The 23,282-nt window shown below is 38.9% G+C and overlaps 1 protein-coding gene across 1 annotated transcript in view; it reads right to left on the reverse strand.

Moving 5' to 3' along the window:
- LOC137999701 (serine/threonine-protein kinase Nek1-like) overlaps window positions 1-23,282 on the reverse strand; it is a 41,480-nt gene that overhangs the window by 15,110 nt on the left and 3,088 nt on the right. The window contains exons 5-29 of the mRNA XM_068845558.1: window positions 22,596-22,651; window positions 21,404-21,487; window positions 21,144-21,211; window positions 20,564-20,650; window positions 19,066-19,120; window positions 18,471-18,514; window positions 17,341-17,421; window positions 16,947-17,022; window positions 15,135-15,237; window positions 14,786-14,858; window positions 13,307-13,442; window positions 11,885-11,944; window positions 11,207-11,275; window positions 8,319-8,378; window positions 6,969-7,180; window positions 6,075-6,168; window positions 5,584-5,611; window positions 4,953-5,002; window positions 4,747-4,854; window positions 3,281-3,355; window positions 2,560-2,664; window positions 2,360-2,388; window positions 711-748; window positions 301-392; window positions 63-189 (exon numbers count right to left, since the gene is read on the reverse strand). Coding sequence (XP_068701659.1) covers window positions 63-189; window positions 301-392; window positions 711-748; window positions 2,360-2,388; window positions 2,560-2,664; window positions 3,281-3,355; window positions 4,747-4,854; window positions 4,953-5,002; window positions 5,584-5,611; window positions 6,075-6,168; window positions 6,969-7,180; window positions 8,319-8,378; window positions 11,207-11,275; window positions 11,885-11,944; window positions 13,307-13,442; window positions 14,786-14,858; window positions 15,135-15,237; window positions 16,947-17,022; window positions 17,341-17,421; window positions 18,471-18,514; window positions 19,066-19,120; window positions 20,564-20,650; window positions 21,144-21,211; window positions 21,404-21,487; window positions 22,596-22,651 — 2,010 coding nt within the window. The remainder of the gene's footprint in view (window positions 1-62; window positions 190-300; window positions 393-710; window positions 749-2,359; window positions 2,389-2,559; window positions 2,665-3,280; window positions 3,356-4,746; window positions 4,855-4,952; window positions 5,003-5,583; window positions 5,612-6,074; window positions 6,169-6,968; window positions 7,181-8,318; window positions 8,379-11,206; window positions 11,276-11,884; window positions 11,945-13,306; window positions 13,443-14,785; window positions 14,859-15,134; window positions 15,238-16,946; window positions 17,023-17,340; window positions 17,422-18,470; window positions 18,515-19,065; window positions 19,121-20,563; window positions 20,651-21,143; window positions 21,212-21,403; window positions 21,488-22,595; window positions 22,652-23,282) is intronic.

Consider the following 23,282-nt stretch of genomic DNA (forward strand, 5'->3'; position numbering starts at 1 on the left):
TAAGTGACCCCATGCACAAGGAACCCAAATTTAAGGAACGAAACCTGGCACAGGCATCCTACCTTCCATCGCTGAGGCAGTGACTTCCAAAGGCAGGATACGAGGTTGAAATGGAATATTACCCCAGGCCTTGCGTGGCGGGGCGAGAGATTCACTTTCGTCTTCTTCCGTCATTTTGCGGATATCGCCCTGAGGTTTGAAAAACACAGAAAAGAGGAAAACAATAAAAGACAATCTCGACGATAAGTTCTAAGAATACGCAAAAGCTATTAATTGACTGAATAGCTCATGATGCCGTACCTCAGAATTCGACCTGAAAAGCTGCGTGGCTCCAACCTGTTTCAACGCAGTTTCAAGTCCAACTGGCGCGACTGCAGGCTTTTCTATTGGCTCTGAAAATTGGGAAAATAAGTTCACATAAACAAAAGAGCTGTTTCAAGATCGAAAAAGGGAGCCCCTTCTTTGCTATTGTTTATTGCGTGGATAACTTATAATCGCAGATGGCGATCAGCAATCACAGCAACTGACACAGAGAAGAAACTCTCAAATTTCTCCGACTATTGATGCAATTTTGTAGCGGGGAAAGTTCTTACAATGCTCCACGTATTTTACACTGGGCAACGTTTCTTGAAACTCGTTCTCGTTTTTTCAGCTGGTTTTATAGCGTTTGATTGAAAACCGTTCCAAGTTACAAGAAAACTATAACTTACCTGCAGGTCTCTCGTATTTTGCCAAAGCTTGAAGTGGCCTGTGCAAAGTGAAAATTTCAGCAAGTCAACTTTGAACACATAACCTGAAGGAAGTCGCGAGTTGGGGTAGTGGTGACAACATTCGCTTCTCTCCACTCAGTGATACCCTCGGCCAGGGTCGAGATCTTACAGAAATGAGCAAGTTTGTTCGACAATAAGTTTTCCCCGGCTGTTCAGGTCTTTTTCCCGTCGGACAAATGACCATTTGATTTCATCAAGTTCAGTTAGTTTGCTTCACTGTGCAATGGTAAGAAGCAATGAAAGGTAATGACAGCTGAATGGTATGTCAGCTTAAAGTAAACATCCACCCCGACAAAAAGATGATTTTAAAAGCAAAGGAAATGTTTCCCATGACGTTTGCTGGAACATTTCCACAGACAGCGCTTGTACCCGAAACAAATGAATTTTAGAATCGTTTCTTTCTGTTTTCAAATTTCACCGACGCTGCCATCTTGAATAATTGTGAGTGCGATAATTCATAGTCTTATTCGTGATCTTAAGGTTGGACTGGGACAAGCACGAGATAGAGGCTTAGATATCAGCCTCCTTTCCAAGCTCGGTCCAGTTCCACTGCTAGTATATATACAAAAATTCCCTTCTCGTTCACCTTGACTCCTTAGCTCTTTCTTCATAAATGTAGACTCGATTTCCGCCGCTCACTCGAGTTCGGAGAAGAGACGGCATGGACGCGTGACGTGAGTGATAGATTGTGTCTGTGACGTAAATTCGTATATACTTTATGCGAAGTTAATAGTTGCGGGGAAGTACCATTAGACATCCCAAAACATTGATTTTAACAAAACAGTAATTACATAACAATGCGTAAACCGTCTGTGCCAAGTTTCCAGATGATACGAGCTTGAGTTTGTGGTTAAATGATCAATGTGAGTTTGAATTCAACCGGCAAATCATCAACAAAATCTTCGGGTCGCTTCAGCTCTAAGTCGACCTCATCGGCCCCCTCGTTTTACCGCCAATAAACTCAGAAGTAATTCAAATTGATCTTGAGGAGTTTTATTTGCTCTTACATTAGCGACGTCTGAGAAAAAATTGCAATAGCAATGGATTTGAAAGCCGTATTTTGACGTTGGCGCCAACTGGAAAATTAATTGAAGTTTCCGAACTCAGGCGGTATAAAACGATACAATCCCCATTCTCCAGCTTCTCGAACACTTCCTGTTGTCGAAATCGTGGATGTTTCCTAATTTGAAAGCATTGTAAAACTCGAACAAGCCGGGTCAAAGAACACCGTCGCAACCAAAAAATGTAATTTATGCCGGACAGATTTGTGTAGACGAGTTTCTGATTGGCGGAGATTAACAATGGCTCACCTCACGCGTCCAGCCGTGATTCGGGAGTGAGCGAAACAGAGGCTGGTAATCGAGCCTATCATAAATGTCGAGTGACCGTTTTTCAAAGGGAACACAAAAAACTAGACAAGACGGTTGGCTTTCCGATATACTTCTCGACAAGATAGCCACTATCTGTCTTAACGTGCGTGCAACTTAAGTTTGATTCTTGCGGATTCAATGATTCACGTATAAACAAACCATCGACTTTTTCGCCCATAAATTTAACGTCACCTTTTAAATGTCCTTAGTCAAGGTTACCTTTTATCCGGATCTTTTTTTAGATTCTCCTAAAGAAAGAAAACCGGTGCACAAATGAACATAAAGAACAACGAATCTGAATGTTAGTGAAAGATTTTGGCTCAGTCATTTCTCGTTGAAATAATGAAATTTATAACGACAGGTTTCTAAAGCCTATTCTCTTGAAAAGACAAGGTCGTAAATGTAAGCCATCTCAATACCTGTTCCAATTTTTCTTTTCCTTCTTTATTTATCCTCTGCAAAATCGCCTTTTTTCTTTCCGCTAGTTGAGCACGTAACATGGCCGCCCGCTCCTCTGCTTGAGCCTTGAAATTCACGAGAAGAGAAAGAACGACAGAATTAAAGTGCTACTATGACCAAAAAAATTCCATTTTTCTTTTTCTTTGGATTTCAAAACTATGTTAACGTAACACTAAGTGACCCAAGGTTTAAGGCTTGATTTAAAGAAAAAAAAAAAACACCTGTTTATTTGAACTGGAATTTTCCTATTTTGGTCCGCCATTACTAACTTGAAAATCTTGAGAGAGCTGGATCGACGAGAAAATGACGTCAAAGCCTCAATAGTTGAATAATGCAATGCGTGTGTACGCGGCTGTATTAATATGCAGCACGGGAATTTCGGGCTTTCAGACTTTTAAACTCGTGTTTGGCATATATAATAAGCTGCGTTTACACCCTGAAATTTTAGGTTAGTGAGTCAATGACGTCACGTTTCCCTGGATCCAACCCTCTGAGGTCCAATCGGTCACGTTTGAACGTGAGTAATGCCGGACCGTGAAATTCAAAACTCCACTCAAAGTAACAGCCTTTGGACAAAAATCAATTGAATCATAGTATTTGCCCACTTTAAAGAACTCGTGATAAAGTGAAGCTCAGGCAGAGCCGCTTGAATCTAATGGATGAATGAAGATTATTTTTTACCTTAAGAGCAGCAATCTTCTTTTTCCTGGCTTCGGGATCAAAACGGGGATCTCCCGGTATCAGTACATTCTCCTTCTGCAAGACAAGATGACGCCATTTTGGTTTTTTTCACCAGCCCCTTTCCAGCTCTTGATCCTACTTTTTGCTTAAAAAGCTAAGAATATCAGAACAACGTTTAAGTGCCTTCATCGACATTAGTGTTACAAAGGGGGTTGTTCGTACATCAGCACGCCAAATTGGTAGCAAGGTTAATTTTTGCTAACGGTTTCGTCAGAGATTGTTTCCCTTTCGATAGCCAGATATCGTAAGTTGAAAAAAAATCATCTGGGTTGTGAGACCGACAAATTAATTTTCTACCGCTGTTAACATGGCCCAAAACAAAGGGATTTAAAGCAGCAGTGTAGTTCATTTTGTCTCCGACTCCTTTTATCACTGGCCCCTTCTCGCTACACAACTAAACGTTAACTCAGAAATTCCTTTTAATCAACACAAATCAAACCTCCGCGGCGATTAAAAAATGTCTGTCGAGCATAGATAATTTAAGTTCCCAACAACAGAGATCAACTTTGAAAAAAAACTGTTAGGCTAAACAGTTTTCAAAAACCCCAATTACAATCCATTTTAATCTCCTTCGATTTCGCCCACCTCTGCGTTCTTTTCTATTTTCTATTTTATTCAAACCAACCATCGATATTTTAAGAAGTTCTTTTCATTAGATTCGGTTGCCAAATTTCCAGTCTCTGAATTTGGCTACCAGTAAATTTCGCGACACAGCCCAGGCCTTTAAACGCTGCCTGCTTTGATCCATGCAGCCATGACTAACATGCTATGACATTTTATAGACCCTATGCAAAAATGGCTGCCTTTAAATTATTCTTTTGTTCATATTCAAAATAGCCCAACTAACCTCGTTCGGGATAACAAATTCTTTAGAATTTTCGTCTCAAAAACGAGGTTAGTTAGGCTATTTTGAATATGAACAAAAGAATAATTTAAAGGCAGCCATTTTTGCATAGGGTCTATTCAGCGTCATGTTCTTATTATATAAGGTCACAATGTACATTCCATGACAAACTCCGTGTTAGTTTTGATACAAATAGCGGACATTCATCGAAACCGTCAACGCTAAATCATTTTCTTTTGGGATATATTAAGAGAATCGCAACATGAAGATATCGCACGTTAAAACTACATGTGTACATGTTCCCCAATATTCCAGAGTAGTGTGATGTTATAACCATCTGCGCCAGCAGTTCTTTGGTGTCAGCGGCATTGTGGAGTTTGCGCATTCGGCACCAATGCTCGTGGTTTGAATGGCATATTTGTAGCTTTGTGACTGGATGTGGTGGAGGAAGGGAGCCGTTCTTCAAGAGCGGTTTTTTTCCCTTCGCATTCAAAGTATAAACGCGTACGAACAGAAAACAATTCAAAGCGGTCACACTGTTGTGTTTCTTGTTACTGTGTACCTGAGCTACCGGTGCAACTGGGGCACGTACACCAGCCATTCGTCTTTGAAGTTCTTTGCGTTCTTGAAAATTCTGTCGTCTGATTGCCTCCAAACGAGCAAGATAATCCTGGGAAGATTACGCACAAATTGGAAAATGAGTCATTTCTTTGTCGTATGCCAGGGGAGAAAGGAAATGGCATTCTTAAACGGAGTTAAATCATCTACCTTTTCTTGTGCGTCTTTTCCTGGCACGTCTTTCTGATGAGGTCCATTTGCTGAAAACAGAAAGACTATTTTAGGGCAAACCGTATTTTGAGGATGATGATGACGATGATACAGAACTGACTTGAGTTCTTATTGAGCGCATTTCAGAGCCCAAAGCGCTTTACACGTATTAAAATATAATAAATAAGAAAAATCTCTGGTCCTAGCTGACAAATTATTTTCACAGCTTTCCATGTTTGTGTTTATTTGTATCAATTTACAGTTGGCGCTGCAGTGGTGAGAGCACTCACCTTGCTAATGAAGTCTGGTATTGATTGCCAGACTCGACCCCGAATGTGGATTGATGAGGCTGCTTGTTCTCTTCCCGTGTTCTCTTCTCTGCTTCATCATCTTAACCAATCGTTTATTGTAGTTGCTTAAGCACGAACGTTTTAGAAACGCGGACGGGCAACCGGAAGAGAACATTTCGCGAGCCAGGATGACAGTGATGTCTCCCTGATTTTTATGCTAATCGTCTCCAATGGAGAAAAGATACTGAGCAATGTAAGTGTGGTTGTGTGAAGACAAATTCAAAGAGAAAACAGCTCTCTTCCGGTTGTCGTCCGCGTCTCGTGAGCATTTTGGCACTTACCGGGCGGGTAGTGATCTGGAAGAACATTCTGAAGAAAGATAAGAAAAGAGAACGGACACATTAGGGAGCCTAATCGAAGACGTTTTTCAACGACGAGTGACAGATTCGTGGTTTCGTTCACATCAGCGCAAATCCTCTCTAATGGAAAGGCAGCTTCAAATTACAAATGTGGTCGAGAGTAGGCAAGGTAAAAGGGAAAAACTCTGAGTTTTCGCTTCCTGTCCTTTGCTTAAAAAAGACCTTTACATACGTTCTCCACTGTCTAATAGACGTTAAAAACAAAACAACAACAATAGGCCATTTCAGAGTTCATGTCTGCCTCCTCTTCAAAGCGAGTCTAAAAACGAAGTTTTCCTTATGAAAATTAATTTTCCTTCATACATAAAATACAACTAATTACCATAAGAAAAACTTCGCACTTAGACTCGCTTTGAAGAGGAGGCAGATATGATCTCGGAAATGGCCTAATACAAATACCAATTTCCTTTCACCTGTCCTCTGACTTTATTTCTTTGCGCTTCTTTCTTTCGAAGCCAGAACTCTTCCAACACCCGAGCTCTTTCAGCCGCCCCAGCAGCCTCGGCCCTAGAAACAAGATTTGGGTCAGCGTAAGGTAGTCACCAACAATGAAATTGTTGGAAACGTGAAACCATTTGTAATTAGTTCCCAATTTGGAAAGCTAAACAAACCTACTCAATTTGCTAATGTAAGTAATTTGCCTAATTAGGTGTCTTGTCCGTTTTATAATTTCGTCTGTCAAGTGAATCCCCCATCCAATCGCGCCTGAGTGCCCTCGGTGCTTGTTTAATGTGACACTGCGCAACTTCTCGTTCCCGAAGCTTATCAATATCCGTGGATGCAGATTAATTGGCGATTTCTAAATTAACTGCACTTCAAAGGAAAAGCCCAGTTTGTCTCATTAACACTTTTGCTCTTTTCCTGGAAACTAAAAATCACTTGCATTCCAAACGTTTTGCACTTACCCTCGCTTTGAAACGAGGCTGCAACGATTACAAGGGTTTTCTTTGAGTGACAGACGGGAACCCAAAAATTCACTTTTCATAGTTTGGAACAGCGAAATTTTCTTGGACAGTCCTTTCGACTTAGAAATACATATTGGGTTAATCAAGTCAAGGCAAGGTAAAAAGGAAAACAAACGCTTAGGGCCAATATGTTTAATGTGCAATTTATTTCTTATCTATGCGAGTTACCTTAACAACATCATAGAAAAAGCCAAGGGCTTCTTCAGTGTTTCTAAGAATTAAGTTTTTACTGGGCATACAAGGGGCGGAGTGAAACGAGCTTACGCGCATATGCGCTCCAAAAGTAGGTAACCGTTTGTTTGTCCTTTTAGTTGTCATTAATTGGGTAAAATCTGCACTAACCTCTCCACTGCACCCTGTTTGGCAGCATCCCGGGCCAAGTTAGCGGGTTGCGCTGCTGGTGGTACCTTGTTCGCGTCATTAGCAGACACAGGCCTACCAGCCACTTTCACCTCAGGTTGTCTGTTTCTAACATCAGCTGACACCGGTCGAGCGGGTTTATTTACCTTGGATTCTTTGACTTGGTATTTCTGCATTGGTTGTGGATCCTTCTTCTACAGGAAAGAGACAAAAAAAGCATAGTGGCCTAATTGACAGTGCGCTGGACTCGAGATTCAGAGGCACTGAGCTCAGGTAGTCCTCCGCACGAGCCTAGCTGGAGTTATTCTGGTTGGTTCCCCATGCTGTTACCTGTATATAATAGTCGAGTGCATGCCTCCAGTCAGTTGGGTTCCCTGCTAGCAGAGGTCTCTTTTCTTTTTGCGTTTGCTGGGCTGAAGAGTACGGGAAAAGAGATTTCTGTCATGGGTCGAAGCTCACTTTGATCCAACCGCCGTCAACAACCTTGTACGGCAATCTTCAAACCGCATGCCCCATGATATGTTTGCTGACTGTGACTTGAGCCCACAGTGCCCCGCGCATTCCTTTACAGTAATTCCGCTGTTGTCAAGTGAGCCCACACAACACGACGTATCACGTGAGAATTCAGTCGCTAAGTAACTGCCGTGCATGCTCAACACAGTGAGTTTCTACCCACGGCAGAGGTCTCTTTTCCCGTACTCGCCAGCCCAGCGTAAGCAAAAGAAAAGGGACCTGTGCTAGCATTGAACCAGTTGGCATCGTAACTATAGACATTTGGCTACATTGGCTCTAAAAAGCTCCAAAAGGAGTGTCATGGCTTATAAGACGATGGCTATAACGATGATGTTCTCTTGTATAAGAGAGGCATTGGAGTAAGGCACATAACTGCTAGTGTAGACCTCGGCTGGACACGCGGATACTCGGAAAAAATCGGAATGCCGCAGTCGTGACCCATGACCTTCCGATTACGAGTTCGGATGATCTACCACTGAGCCAGAATGTTCACGTGACAAAAATGCACTTATGAATTGGGACCCTGTGTCACAGTCGGTGTCAGTGTAAGGAGAATTACGGCACATTGTTGAGCCCGCAGGCCAGTGGGACAAAGTCCAAGAACCTTGATAAAAGGCCACTAACAAAGAGTTCTTGCACAGTGTAGTATTGGGTAGAGCATACGACTGGTGTTATGGAGGTCACAGATTGCCTTCCTGCATGAGCTTAGTATTTCCTTTTGCGTTATCCCTTTGCTTGTCACCAAGCAACAAGTATCATCATCACCATACTCATGTGTGCATTGTACCATTTGCCACCATCAACAGTTGCAGTACTTACAAATATTTCCTTTTGGTTTGGTTTGGCGCCAACAAGAGGGTCAGATGGTTTTTTGTCCTTCTACAAGGAAGAAAAGATGATTTCAAAAAATATAAAACATACCGGTACATCTTTTACAACAGAAAAGCTTTAACTCATCGGAAGCTGTTAATTATTCACCACTGACGATCCTGACTTATATGGTTGCAATGACTTAATATTAAGTTCTTCCAATAGCATAATGTTCACTTTCTGGTTTTATCGTGGTTTTTTGCTACATGTTTCATGCTGATATTAACATTGTTGTTCGTACCAGGAAAACCCATCTAACGTTTTTAATTATTTCTCCATTCTGATTTGCTAAGAGAAATGCAGTTTTCAGGTAATTAACACAGTGCAGAAAAGAGGTAATTCAGTGCAAAAAGAAGTAATGAACAAAGCATTCTGATTGGTCAATGAGCAAAGAAACTCAGAAATAGCCAATCAAATGTGAGCCCTGGATGGCGCAGTTTTTGCGTCATATTATTAATGAGTAATCACATATTTTTTCTCTTTCTATTTGTAATACATGTAAAATAAGCACTTGTAAATTATTTCAAATACTACAAATTGCACTCAAAATTATGTTATTACCCTTACTTTGTGGTGCAAATTATAATGTCAAGTAGTTATCATAGTTTCATGGTTAGCATTATGTTTTAAATTAAAGGAACATTGTTAAACTCGTCATTAATGTTCTCTTTAGTTGAGAAACAATTAGAAGGATTTAAATTTTAAAAGGGTGATCAAAGAGCTACCATACCCGAGTGGAGAGAGTGTCTTGCATAACACGAATCAAGTCTATCAATTGTGCACAGGTATTAAGAACAAAAGCGGAACGAAGACAATAGTCTTGAAGTTTTAAGAGGCATGCTTCAATTTCACAATCCTAGAAATAAAAGATTGGATTCAAACGCCTTTGAATTTGGTTTAAGTTCACGAACGAGTGATGAAATTCAAAATGGAAAAAAAGACTTGCCGACAATGTGATCATGAATTTAAATGGATGAATGACACCACCAATGTATCATTTGAAAGACGATCAATTCAAATGATTCTTAGCTCAATGTTGTAAAAAAATATTCCAGTGGTGTGATCAGCATCTAAATGTTTAAACGCTTGGTTACTAAGGTTGAATACTGTTACATTTAAGAAAATATGAACATTTTATTCAAAGAAGGATATTTGAGTTTTTATTCATAGAAATTAAATCATCTTAAAAGTAAGTCTATGGTTGGGTCATGTAACGGCTCTCGTACAGCAAAATCTGATTTAAAAGAATGTATATTAATTTTGAAGTGCGGGTGATAGGTGAAAAAGAGAAGTGATCTTTGCACTTAGAGGACAATTTAAGACAAAAGTGAAAGGAATACTTATCTCTTTCGTGTGTAACCAGCACTTCAAATATACATTCGTTTCATTCATTGAGTCCTTAACGGGAGGAAACAAATGGGCCCAACACAAATTGACCTGCTCCCTACTGAGTTGCTTCATATTAGCTCACTTGGTAAAGCATTGCACTGTCGTCGCAAAGGTCATGGGTTCGAATCCCGTTGTAACCATCTGAGTTTTTCTGGTGTCTAATCATTTAAAGAGAATTGCTTAAGTTATCCAACTACGTACGACGATTACAGCTCTCTTTCTTTGACACCTGATTTGCTTGCTACCCAAACCACAAACAAGAGAATAAACCACAGTAACAAAAGACAGACTTCTGCTGCGATACCACACAAAGCTACGCACTAGCTTGACGTCATGAGAGCTGCAGTACACTACCCCCGATGGTTAGTTTTTGAGAAATGTCTACAAGCAAAGAAGAGATAACCTGAACTCAGATGCGATGCCTAGTGAGTTCATCAACTACAGTGTACAAGCTCTAGGCCACAGTAATTATAAGCATTTGCCTCTTCTATTATTCCCTAATTATTCAGAAAAGGAGACGGATATTTGAAATTGAGCACAGATGCTTATCATATGTATCTTATCATACATACAAACACACATACTTATCCATGAGGAATGACTGCAGTAAACTCTGATATTTAAGTCAAACTTCAAAGCACTAAAAGATGTCCTTGCATCAACAAAGACCAAAAAATGATGATGTAGTTGTGTTGCCAATGACCAATGAAGTGCACTGAAGCTATTTTTTGTTGTTTGCAGCCAAGGATGGAGAGGATGGAAATGGATTTGAAAGTTTTTTTCAAGTTTGGAGAAAGTGTCTTTAAAAGACACCAAAAATTAAATAAACATGAATAACTCTTTGTGCCATAAATATATTTATTATATAAACACCAATGAAATACCAAGTGAGCTTTCGCGCAAAAACATGATATCTTCACACGTAAAAAGATCAATGTTGCTATCATGGTCACATATAAAAATCGCGCCTTTCGATGCCTTTCAGGAAACGATTCAGTATTTCATTGGTGTTTATAATAATAAATAGAATACATGTATTACATGGCTGCTTGGAGATACGAAATTTCTCTTTTCGTGTTGAAAAATATTTTTCTAAATTTGAAGAGAAATTTTGTATCTCTACGTGGCCATGTAACATCCTCTATTTCATATCTTGTCAGTGGATTGTCAGGAATGTTGTACAAGTGAGCTAAAGTACTAATTTAGATTTTTACCCATTTTTGGCCTAAAAACAGCAAATTAAGTATGTCAGTGCTCCTTTAATAACAATAGGCCATTTCCGAGTTCATGTCTGCCTCCTCTTCAAAGAGAGTCTAAGTGCAAAGTTTTTGTGATGGTAAAGGCACCCCTTCAACAATTTTACAATGTAGGTAATAAAAAATATGGTACAAAAGCACTGGACACTAAATTTCAAGGATATTGAAGTAAAGGATGATTCTTCAATGTACCTCAGGACTTATTCCAACACTGTGAGTGTTTTTCCATGCCTGTTCTCTGGCCCTGTTGATCTGCTCACGCTGTTAGGGAAAAATTCAGTCATAAAACAAACACAAAATCAACATAAATAACAATACTGATTATGAACCACCCCCCCCCCCCCCTACCATGGGGTCTATGTGCTAGAATCGGTATGAGACACCGAAAGAACATGTTCAAACAAAGTGACATTTTTACAAATAAAAGCAACAAGTCAGAATTTGTCTGAAAACTTGAAAACTTTGAATTTTTGTTGATGAGAACATCACAAATGGTCCAAAATTTACCTCTCAAAGTCGAGGAAAACACATTTCCAAGACCTTCAAGTTTAAAAAACGTTTGGGGGAGCATGGCTTAATTTGGACCTTCTAGTTTAATAAGTAGCGACATGCTGCAGGCGTGTCCAACTGGGCCTTCAGCCTGTTAAGTGCACATTACCGTCTTGAAATGGTCTTTTATTTTCAAAAGTATTGAAGGGATAAATGATCCTTATAATTATGGTTATATATGCGTTATGGCTTGATTTTATGTTTGGTTTGACAAAGATTTTTTAACTCTTAGTTCAATTTTGATTTCTCCTGAGTTTCAGATTATGATAATCTACACCTAAAGACATCTTTATGCAATTAGCGCATTGAAAATGTAACTACCTGCTGACGTTCCCATCTTTGTTGCTGAACCTTTTTCATATAATCCTGGTACATTTGTTCCTTCAAATAGAAATAAGAAGCATGATCAAGACTCTTCTCTATCTAATGCTATAAGTCACAAGAAAAAAAAAAAAGGAAAACAAGCAGAGAGAAAAGGGAAACCAAGAAGTAGGAGGAGAGAGGCAGATCACAACATTCGTTTGTTTCCGCCAGTATGTGGTCACTTGGGTTGCCCAAATTTAAATGCACAAAATAAGGTTTATAACGACTCTGCACAATGCGATCCAAGGCATCTTGACAAAGTAATGCCCCCTACTTAACCCTTTGACGCCTAACCAGCTTTTACCGAAGGAGCAAGGATGGCACAGTCGGTTAGTGCGTGGCCTTGGAGAAGGAGGTCCTGAGTTCGATTCCCGGATATCGCATCCTTGTTTCGACTTCTTTCCTTTCCGTGTAGCTAAGTAGCTTCAAATACCCATAGAACGGAGCACTAATGGAGAAGGGGTAATAAAATGAGCGCACCGTCAACCTCAGGTTTGTCAGTTAAATTACTGCTACGAGTTATCGATATTAAATAATATGGTTACTTTGCTTTGCTTTGCTTTAATGCCAGACGATTTTACTTGTCAATGGGGAACCCCCAGGAGTCAATGGGTTTAATGAACAACTCCTTTAAATTGCAATGCTTCACATATTGGAACGGCAGAAGCAATTAAGTCCCACTGACTTTAACAGATTTTACTCTGTCAAGCGCCAAACAATTTTACTTGTCAACTGTGGTGTCCTGGAGCGCATGCGGAGTGAATGGGCTAAAGGATTTAATTGAAACATCAAAACGATTATTTTCTTGGAACACCATGATAAAAACAAAAAGACTTTGAGAAAAAATGGGCAGGCTTTCATAATCGTATGGTGTAATTATTTGGGATTTTCTTGTTGAGAATTCTGTCGCACAGGGGCGGTTGGGTTCCTGAGACATTCAGGTGCTTCCACTACACATTGTGCAACCACAATGCTACAGTTACACCCTAACAAACACAAGTGTGGGAAATCACGGCACATGCACCTACTTAACAGAGCAGCTGATCACAACTGGCACATAAGCCCTCGGGTTCTTAACTATGCTAAATTACATTTAACTGTATTTAATACAATTGTGACTTCATTTTAGAGTGTTTAATGTCTTACCGGTAAGTATTTATTGTATTAATTTGTAAAATTCTGCCTTTGTTTTGTACCCGTGTTTTTAAATTATTATTTGCTAAATTTTCACTGAAGTCTAAAATTAAAAAAAAAAAAAAAAAAACGCAAAAAAAACAGGTGGCAAAAATGACTTCAACACAACCAACAGTCACTCTTAGGACTACACTCACCCACACAATCAAATTCTGTTTAAAAGCACACACCCTACAGTGTACGTACCTGGTTTTGCATCATTTCCCTGCGTCTTCTTTCACGAGCATCTGGTTCCTTGTTCTTGTCAATGGCAGGTTTTTCTTGACCAGCACTGTTTGGTCTGTAAGGGGGTTTCTTTGCTCCATCAGCAGAGCTGGGTTTCCTAACAACATTTAATAACATGTAATGCATGTAACACTTGAGAAAGCACTAAACTCGTGCTGATTTAACATTCACCACCTCCTTCTCAACAACTGGGAGAATAATATTAATAATAATAATAATAATAATAATAATTTATTTAACCAATTGACCTCTGGGAGCAAATCCCATATGGTCTAGCAGTTAGAATTCCTGGTTTTCACCCAGGGAGCCTGGGTTCAATTCCCGGTATGGGAAATGAGTGCACATGTAGGAGGCAGTGCAGCCCAGTGGTTAGGGCACTTGCCTTGAGATCCGGGCATCCCAGGGTTCAAGATACGTTTCTGACCACTGGTTGAATTTGTTCTGGTAGTCGCTGGGTCAACTTCTCAGCTGCACTGGTAAATACGCAACTACAATAGCTTGCCTCTGGCCAGTTGAGATTCTTAACAGTTGTAGTTGAATGTTCTGTTCTGTAGTGATTGTGTTTTATTGGCCCTGAAAAGCCCCTATGGGGAGTGGTCAATTAAGTACGAATTTATTATTAAATTTGTTGGGAGTGAGACAGATTTTACTCTGTCTAATGCCAGACGATTTTGCTTGTCAACTGGGGGTGTCCTAGGGCATTTGAAGTGTCAATGGGCTAACCATGTGTCACCTAGGAACTACACAACTCGTTTATTAAAACGTGAAGATGAAATCAAATCAGAAATATTTTTTGAGGAGAAGGGAAAACTGGAGTAACCAGAGAAAAACCTCTGGGAACAGAGTAGAAAACCTCAACCAGCAAATTCAAGCCACACGTGGTACCCAGTCTTCGAATCAAACCTAGGTCACATTGGTGGGAGGCAAGTTTTCTCTCGCCACTGCGCAAGACATACAGGTAATTACGTCACCTGCACCGAAATTCATGATCTACAATCATGGTCAAAAGTTGTTGGGAAGGTTGCGGGCATCAGTTCACTTCGCACCTGATTCGATTTTTCTAACTATTGGCTGAAGTATTTGGGAAATACCATGCTCTTGTGGCCCCCCTCCCCCATATTCAATGTTGGAGTTCTTCAGGTAAGAAAAGTCACCATTTTTTCCCTGGAAAATCCAACATTGAAAAGGGGGAGGGGGGTATCTCTAAAATGAAGCTACCTTCCCAACACTTTTGTCCGTGATTGTAGCTCCCACAGTTAACCTCAAGAGGCTTGGTGGTTGATTATCCAAACTAGCTATTAGAAGGCCATAGCTACAGCTCCTTTCACAAGCACTTGAATATTTTTCAGACTGCAAGCAAGGCATTGTTGATAACTAAAATTAATTTCTCCTGTCAGAGCAGATTTACATTGCACTGTACATGCATGCAACAATGCTTACTTGGCAGGAAAAGGCTTCTTCTTGGCAACAGACACGCCATACTTGGCTTTTGGTCCACTGTGCTTTTGTGGTGCTAACAAAAAAATTAAAGCAATCAATATATTAACAAAGTCCAATTAAAATAATAGACTCTTTTCTTTTCCTTTGTTTTCCATTCCAAATTAATTAATGTTAATTGAAATAATAATTTACTATCACTATATCTCTCAGATGGTACGCACTCAGTGATTGGCGAATTTTGCGCTTGGGCCATAAATCAACCGGGAAAAACTAGGTCTGTAACTTACAGTACAGACCTTGAACTCGGTTAGTAAGAGGTATTTATTGAGCCCTACTTTCAGCTACTGACCAGGAACTGGTTTAACAGGCTTGGGTGGAAGCATTCGTGGCTGACCAACCACACCCAGTGGCTTACGATGAATCACTGTATGGCTGAACTCCTCTGCCATTACCTACAGTAAATAGACAAACCACCTTTCTTTAACATTACACATACCTAATACAATTCAAAGTAAGGAGGAAGGAACTACGGTGAGATTTTCCTCAACCTCGACTCAGAAACATTTGGGGGAAAAAGTCATTTGTGAAACTGAGACCTCCTTGAAATGCAAATAACAAATTTACATCAAGCCATACTCATTCAAAAGAGTTCTTTAATAACAGGAGTCAACCAGCGACCTTCCCATTACAAGTTAAAAGGAACTATCGCTAAAACTACAGGACATTTCTGAGAGCTTAGGCCATTAGAATAACCAGTTTTGCAAAGCTTAGATAACATCCACAATGTTTTATGGGCAAGCCTACGGGACTAGTCAAAATACATTTGAAATTAGTAAAAATAAGCATATCTTGTAAGATGTGTTCGGGCGTAGTTAATATTATGGAGATGGTTATGAAACTGAACAAATTCCTTTGTTTTATTTTTATTTTTTGTTCACCGCTTTGGCCCTGACCATGCACAAACCACACCCTTTTTCTAAAAGATAGCTTATCAAGAACAAGTAACTGAAGAGAGAAGCACACACAGTGCATTTTACCTTCCGACTGGCTCATCCAAAAAATTGGTTTCTGCCTTGAGCGGGACTTGAACCCTTGTCTCCCTGATTACCAGTCGAGCATGCTAAGCCACTACACCATCAAGGCATCCACGCTGGCAACGCAGCAGATTAATGGTGTGACTTAGCAGGAACCAATTTTTCGGATGAGTGTGTTGAAAGGTCAAACGAACAGTGTGTGCTTCTCTCATCAGTTACTTGTAAGTATAAGCCTTTCATTGCCACGAATTCTCTGACTAGCCAATAAAGAGTTTCATTTAATTTTAATCAAAACTAAATTGTTAACCCCAGGACAAAAGATTGTGCAATTGGTCACTGTCAAGCTAACACGAAGCACGATGTCACTGTTCTCGCTTTTGTAGTTTCCAGAGTTTCATACTACGAAAACCATGCAGAGATCTGTGGAATGGGCCCGAATTACTGAGTCACTGCCCCACCCACTTTCGCTTGTAAAATAATGGTTCAAATTCTTGAGAAGTGTTGTGCTCGACGCTACTTTTCAGGCCAGGGAACCTTTCTTGCACTTGAAGTAACAGAAAGTCCGATGGTTGCAGTTGCAACCTTGTCGCTGGACATGAACAATTTTATCCATTACCCTCTGGGACTCATGATTTTGAAATTGTATCTTTCCATTGTTGTGGTTGTTCTGGTACACCTTGACAGCAAAAGCTAGCCACTGCTCACACGGTGGGAAAGGAATTTCGCCAAAAAGTTTAACTGAAGTGGGTGAGGCAGTCACTCAATAATTCAGGCCCATTCCGCATATTGGTGGTTTTCGTAGTAACAATTCCATCACCATCTAATAGTTTATAACTATGGTTGGGGTAAAGTTATGCTGTGTTTCGACAAGCCTATGGAGATGTGTGGTACAGTTGCAATTTATGGAAGTGTGCAAGTTCTTGATTGGCACCAAGTGAAAAAATGTTATTGGTTCTGCACCTGCACAAACACTGAGCAAAACAAATGAAATAATGTATGTACCACATCATGAAATATTTGCGCATTTTCTGTTCAATAACTTAAAGAGTTAGATAATAAAAATTATTTATTAAAATTAATTTATCCTATTGCAACTAATGATCTTGAACAAACTACCATCTACCAACCTCCTGGGATAAGAATTTTTCAATTCTCCTTTGAATGAATGGTTTCTTCAATATTGAGTTGATGGAGGGTCGATCACTGAAACGTTTAAAAAAATTAATCAATAAAATTCTGTGCTTAGTTTCAGGAGATCCTATACAGATTGTGAAGTTTGTGAAAGACATTTTGATGTCCCAGTGTTCAAACCAAGTTAAATTTTAATTAATAAAAAATAAAAAAACCCAAAACGTTTGGAAGTGTTTATGCTTTAACTTATAATATGATACCAGAGGAAATAAACATGTCCCTAGTGCTCTTTCCATCCGTACTCCTGAGCCATGCATCACTATACTGTATGATGCTTACAGGTGACAGCACATCCTAAACTTTCAGAGCATGAATGGTTTACAGACTTACTGCGCATTTCGTTTCAACAGCTGTGCAACCAAGCCTCTTATGTCTGCACTGTACTTGTATGGGATGGGTGGGTAAGAACCTCTGTCAAAAAACATGATATACAGTACAAGCAATAAATGGACGGTATATTAATTATACTAAATTGTGATAAAACGAACCCAACAATGATGTACATGTAAGTGTAGAAAACTACAAAATAAATACTATCATGGTTTGTGAGCCTCCGAGGGTCAGCGCTGACCAAGATTGATGCATTCTTGGGTAGGTAACAAGGTTGGGTGAGGCATACATGTATGGAGGACTACAACTTGTTCGGGATAATTTGTGAAGACAGGGCACTAAAATGCATTATTGTCCAGAAATCCAAGAAATTCACCCAATTCTGTGAACATAACGAGGCGTCCCCTTTAGTCTAAATGCCAACTACCTGTTTACAGCCAGTGTTTTGGTAAGCATTGCATCAGTAATTTTAACTGTTTATGTTAACTTGAACTTACAATAATTATTATTAGCATGTCATATCATATCATATCATCATATCATATATCTTTATTTACCCTCGGATTTTTAGAGTAGCTTGGTGTAGCTAATATCTCCGAGCATTTACCCTCCCAACCATGATAAATCACAGAAGACAGACCACAACACCGGGAACTACATGCCCTACTCTTTACGACAAGTGTGTGGGTTCTTTTACGTCCCACAGGATTATGAACATTGAAGGGTTGTGAGACGGGACCTCCGGCTTATCGTCCTTATCCGAGAAGACTAGAGAGTCTTTTCTGCCTATTTCCAGCACTAAATAAAGGTAAGTACCGGTATAAGGCTTAATGTTATTTTTTTGGCAAGAGTAAATGCAGCTGTTTATCTTACTTGGGGAATGGAAAGTAGGGGACATTATGTGATGCAAGGGATGCTGAAGTTGGAAAGAACAGCAATGCTTCATGACACTTGTCAAAATCATTTATGGGCATTTCTGTACTTTCATGTTCGTTTTCTTATTATACAGAGGGCACAGGGTAATTAGACTAGTAATGATATTATCACATGCTACCCTCAAAAAATAGTCTTCTGATTGAACTTTGCACATACCATAGTATTATTAATGTCAGTGACTATCAAATCTTTACCTTATAATTTTCAAAACTAAGTTCTTCATGTTCCCTGCCTCAAACTAAAGATTCAAAACATAATTACAGTATTCATAATTAGTAATTACTTACATGTACAATTTATAATTTACTTTCAGTATTGCTTCATTGAAGAATACAATAGATTGTAGCAAGATGATACTTGATATTGAAAAGAAATATTAGGTTACCATTTCAAGCTATCTCTTTGGCCAGGATTTTCAAAGCAGGATTAGCGGTAGCCCTTGATTAAGTTAGAATGATTGAACCCATAGGTGGTGACGGTTTCTGGTTAGCTGTTGGTTTGAGTTTAAACAGCCCTTGAATACCTTCAATATTAATAAAGTGTTTCATTTTGGCAAGTGAAAAAACATGTATTCCTGAGCAATAATGTGTTAATTTAACCCACTGAATCCAAAGGCTTTTTTAACTGAGCCAGCCAGCTCATCAATGTAATTATACCAAAGCCATGGAGGGTAAATCCTCAGAACCTACCCATTCCATGAAGAACCTGTCATGCTACTTAAACAAGTGGAAGGAAACTAGCATGAAGCAAAATAGTTACATTTTGGTGGCATACTAATTAGGTACTTACAGCATGTTTGAGGGTTAAAAGTTCATACAGGACACATCCAAGAGACCAAATGTCACTAGAAATTTGTCGAAAAATATTTAATTAAACATTGGGTCATTGGGTATTAACTTTTTTAGTAATAGTATACATGAAAAAATTATGCCATTCTGATTGGCTCAGAGAAATCCAGTTTTCATGTAACATAGTGCAGACAAGAGGTAATTTAGAGCAAAAAGAACAAGAAATAAACTAAGCTTTCTGATTGGTCACTGAGCAAACAAAGCCAGAGATACTGGTAGCCAATCAAATGGATGGCACAAATTATGGTTCAATTTTTGCATGATGACACGATACTCATGTATTGTCACTGCTTAGCAAACTCGAATTTTTTCATGAATATTATTAATAAGCAATCACATGATTTTTCTCGTCAATTTGGAATAAATAAGCACTTGTAAATTTTTTCAGACTTCTTTGAAAAATTCCTCTCAAAATCATGTGATTACCTACACTAATTTTACAGAACTAACCCAACCTTCAGGGTTTTCATTTAGAACTGATTAGCAGCATGAAAATAGTAGGAAGTAACAAAAGATTTGGCTGAAAGAACAAGGCCCTGTTCATACTATATAACGACCATTGAGAGAAATTTAGCCTGAGAATTTTCTGATCCCTAATGCCTAACGAACAATTTGAAGCCGATTCCCACTGTCTTTCAGGCCTGGCAATCAAAATGGTGAGCTATATTGTAAAATATTTGTAATTTGCCCTGCTCAAAAAATCATTGGAAATAGGCTGTACCAACAACATCTTTTTGTGCTATAAGACTGAGCTAAACTAAGAAGAAAGACATACAGATACTAGGAAGAAAACCAAAAAGAAGAAAATTACCATAGCCTTTACAAGCAGAAGGAGACAGCTTCTTGGGTGGTTAATTTAATCTACATAGAAATGTGTAACCACAACTCTGATTTATAACAAAATATTTTCCCTAACTTACTGTTAACATAGAGAGGATTTAAATTATACTGGTCATAGTAATTTAGCCTCCTTTTGGTAGGAATTTTTTTCAGAGGAGAAGAGAAACCAGGAGAACTAGTCTAAGAACAAAAAACTCTTAAAACAAGATGACGCGCCTTACCGTGGCCACCTAACAAAGTTTTTTTACAAATTATCCACCAATAAGGGTGTGTGAATTTGATTGACAGTCACACCTCCTTGCAAAGTTCGTACGGTTGTAAATTGAACACCGTTTCATGGGTTGTTCAGCTGACATATTTACACGTAGTTGTCAAATGTGAAAATTTGTTGGGCGGCCACGGTAAGGCGCGTTTCACTGTAATTGTACTGACGGTAAGCAAAGAGTTGTTATCTTATGATAGTAAACTAAATGAAATTTGATTTTCATGATGATCATGGAAAATATTCATATGAATCCTCTGCTTTTAAGATCCGAGAATCAAGTCTACTTGAATGATGTCAATCCTCTCACCTCTGAGCTAAGTTAAACCCAGCTCACCTTTTGTTGTTGTAAGGTCTGTTTTCACATATTTCAGGAGAAAGGTAGTAAGGAGTGCCAATAGCTGTACGCGCCAGCTCCACAGTACTGGAAACAAATAGTTGCAACATTGTTCTCAGTAACCCAAAATCAAGAGCACTTTCAATCTTTCTTCCCTAATTCCTTTTCTTATAATACAAAACACATGTATATCACACAAGTCAACACTCCTCTTTCTGGAAATCAACTTGAAGCATTCAGAGGCATAACACTTCACAATAGTTTGGGGTAGCAAAAGAACAGGAAACTCGATTGACAACGAGAGAGTGCACAGAATAAACTGCCCTAATATGGACATCTTTCTGTGTGCGACATCACCGATAATGTTCTGTTGCTAAATCCGCCTAATGAATGCAACATAACTTTCATTTCCTACTGGTCAGCTCTAGATCATGCCTCAAGCAGACCAATATAATGCTATGCTTCATTTGTGCTCTCAAAAACTCTGCTTCCCTCACAACTGCACGGTGCACACTAAGGCATCCACCAAATATTCCAAAACAAATAATTTGTTTTTACTATTTATGGTCATTAACCTTACCTGTGTAAAACTCTTGCAATTCCAAAATCTCCTAACTTGACTATTCCATTCTTTGTCAAAAATATATTCTGAAAAGAAGATATGTGACAAAAAATTGATTGAAATGATTGCGTTAATCATCTGATGATCTCTCCTTTGTTTTAGACATACTTTAGTCTGGCAAATGAACAAGAATTGGTTAAAATTTTAAGTTAATGACAAGTCCTGAGTTGTGCATATCATTTCCTTTAATAAACTGACGAACAAGAAAACAATAAAACCTGTGATTTTAAATCTCTGTGAAGTATCTTTCTGTCATGAACATGCTTCAGCCCCAAGCATATCTGAACAAAATAATCCAAAACCTAAAGAAAAAAAAGAAAATTCACAAAACTGATTGCAGTTAAATGCAATAACACGTAACTTAGAAAGCTGGCATTACATGGTGAAGTCACTGATAAGTCACTATTAAGCAATAGAGGACGTTTTCTGTGTTTCCATAGCCTCATCTAAACAAGAGCGGGAGTTGGGAGAATTCGAGACTGTTATACAAACCTGAGACGCAGTTGAGGGTTTGCATAACTGTCTCGAATTCTCCCAATTCCCCATTGTGTTTAGATGAGGCTATGGAAACGCGGAAAAAAGTCCTGTATTGCTTTTGTAAAATAATTCTCAAAGATAATTCAATTAACAAATGAACGAAAATGCTGTTTTTTTTTACTTCTTGATTGAAACAGATTTTCTTGACACACCCTCATATTTCGTACCAACCAATCAAAACGTGCGTCTGACAATACATAACCAATCAAAATTCGTGTGATGTCACAGCTGTGTTCCATACTCTAATCTAAACACAGCTATTGACTAATGAGAGTGCACATACTATCCTAATTATTTTATAATGAGCAATTCTTAGATAACAGAGCACAAAAGGATCACCTCAATCTGATAGCATGTTCAATGCCACAAGTGCAGCCTTAAGTGGTGTGGTTGAATTTTGATAAGTTTTTCCACCCTACCTGCCTCCATTTCATCTTTTTTAACAGCTACATGTAATTTAAAAATGCAATGCAACAGGTTTTTTGCATGATTATGCATGGGATTTCATGGCTGGGTAGCACAGATTGCCAGTGATGGGAGTGTGTTATTTTCTAGGTGTTGGTAGTCTCAGTGGAGGCTCTTTGATTCCCCAATCTTGCCATCTGCCACTTAATTAGCTTGATACAAAATGCTCTGTTACTAACATTCTCAGTTACATTGAAATGTATGCAACAGAACTTCGATACAAACTTAGTATCTCTGGTCATTTTACATTCAGTAAGATAAAGACTTGATTGCTTAATTATGTGTAGGATCCAAAAACACACTGATGTTGACTACTGTGCACGTTTCACTTGTGCCAATCAAGGGAGTAAAGTTTGGTAATCAGGTGAAAGGTTGTGAAATTTTCTTGACAACCAGGTCTTAACTGACCTCCTCTTCTGCCATTTGTATTCCACGTTGACCATTTATTCTCTTGTACAAATCCCCTAAAGGTCAATGAAACCGTGAAAGTCACATATAGAAAGTGATACATTGTAACATAAATTTCGTACACTTGAAAATTGTTATCAAACAAGTAAAATATCCTGTAAGAGTCCCCAAAAAAGTGAATCTAGGAAGCTGCTTATAGAAGAGGTTCTCTCAATGACGTAGTAGCAAAGGGACGGTCAATATTGTACCTACAATGTAAACATGAAGTTCAACATAAAATACAATACAATGAAATACATACAATGTAAATATGAATATAAAATTTCTGAAATTAAACACCAATAATCTTTTTTCTTGCCTTCCTAATGCACATCACCGCAGAGAAGAGCATTATGAAAATATACATGCTGCATAATGTATTAGCAGCCCTTTTTGACCTATTTCAGAACCACACACACACTTCAATCATGCAAACAAGACAGCCAGCTGAGGGGAACACATATCTTCTCAGCTAATTGATTCTCGTTGATGACTGAAGCAATTTAAGGGCCCACTGACGTATTTTTTGGGGTGCGTTGCTAAGGATGTAATGGTTAAGTAATTTGAGAGAATTTGGCATTATTTTGGTCAGTTTCCAACTTTTGTAAGCCAATGACCCTAAAGATGACGTCATCATACCAAGCCCAT

Source organism: Montipora foliosa, chromosome 4 (genome assembly GCF_036669935.1).
Source record: "Montipora foliosa isolate CH-2021 chromosome 4, ASM3666993v2, whole genome shotgun sequence".
In the NCBI taxonomy this organism is placed as follows: Eukaryota; Metazoa; Cnidaria; class Anthozoa; order Scleractinia; family Acroporidae; genus Montipora; species Montipora foliosa.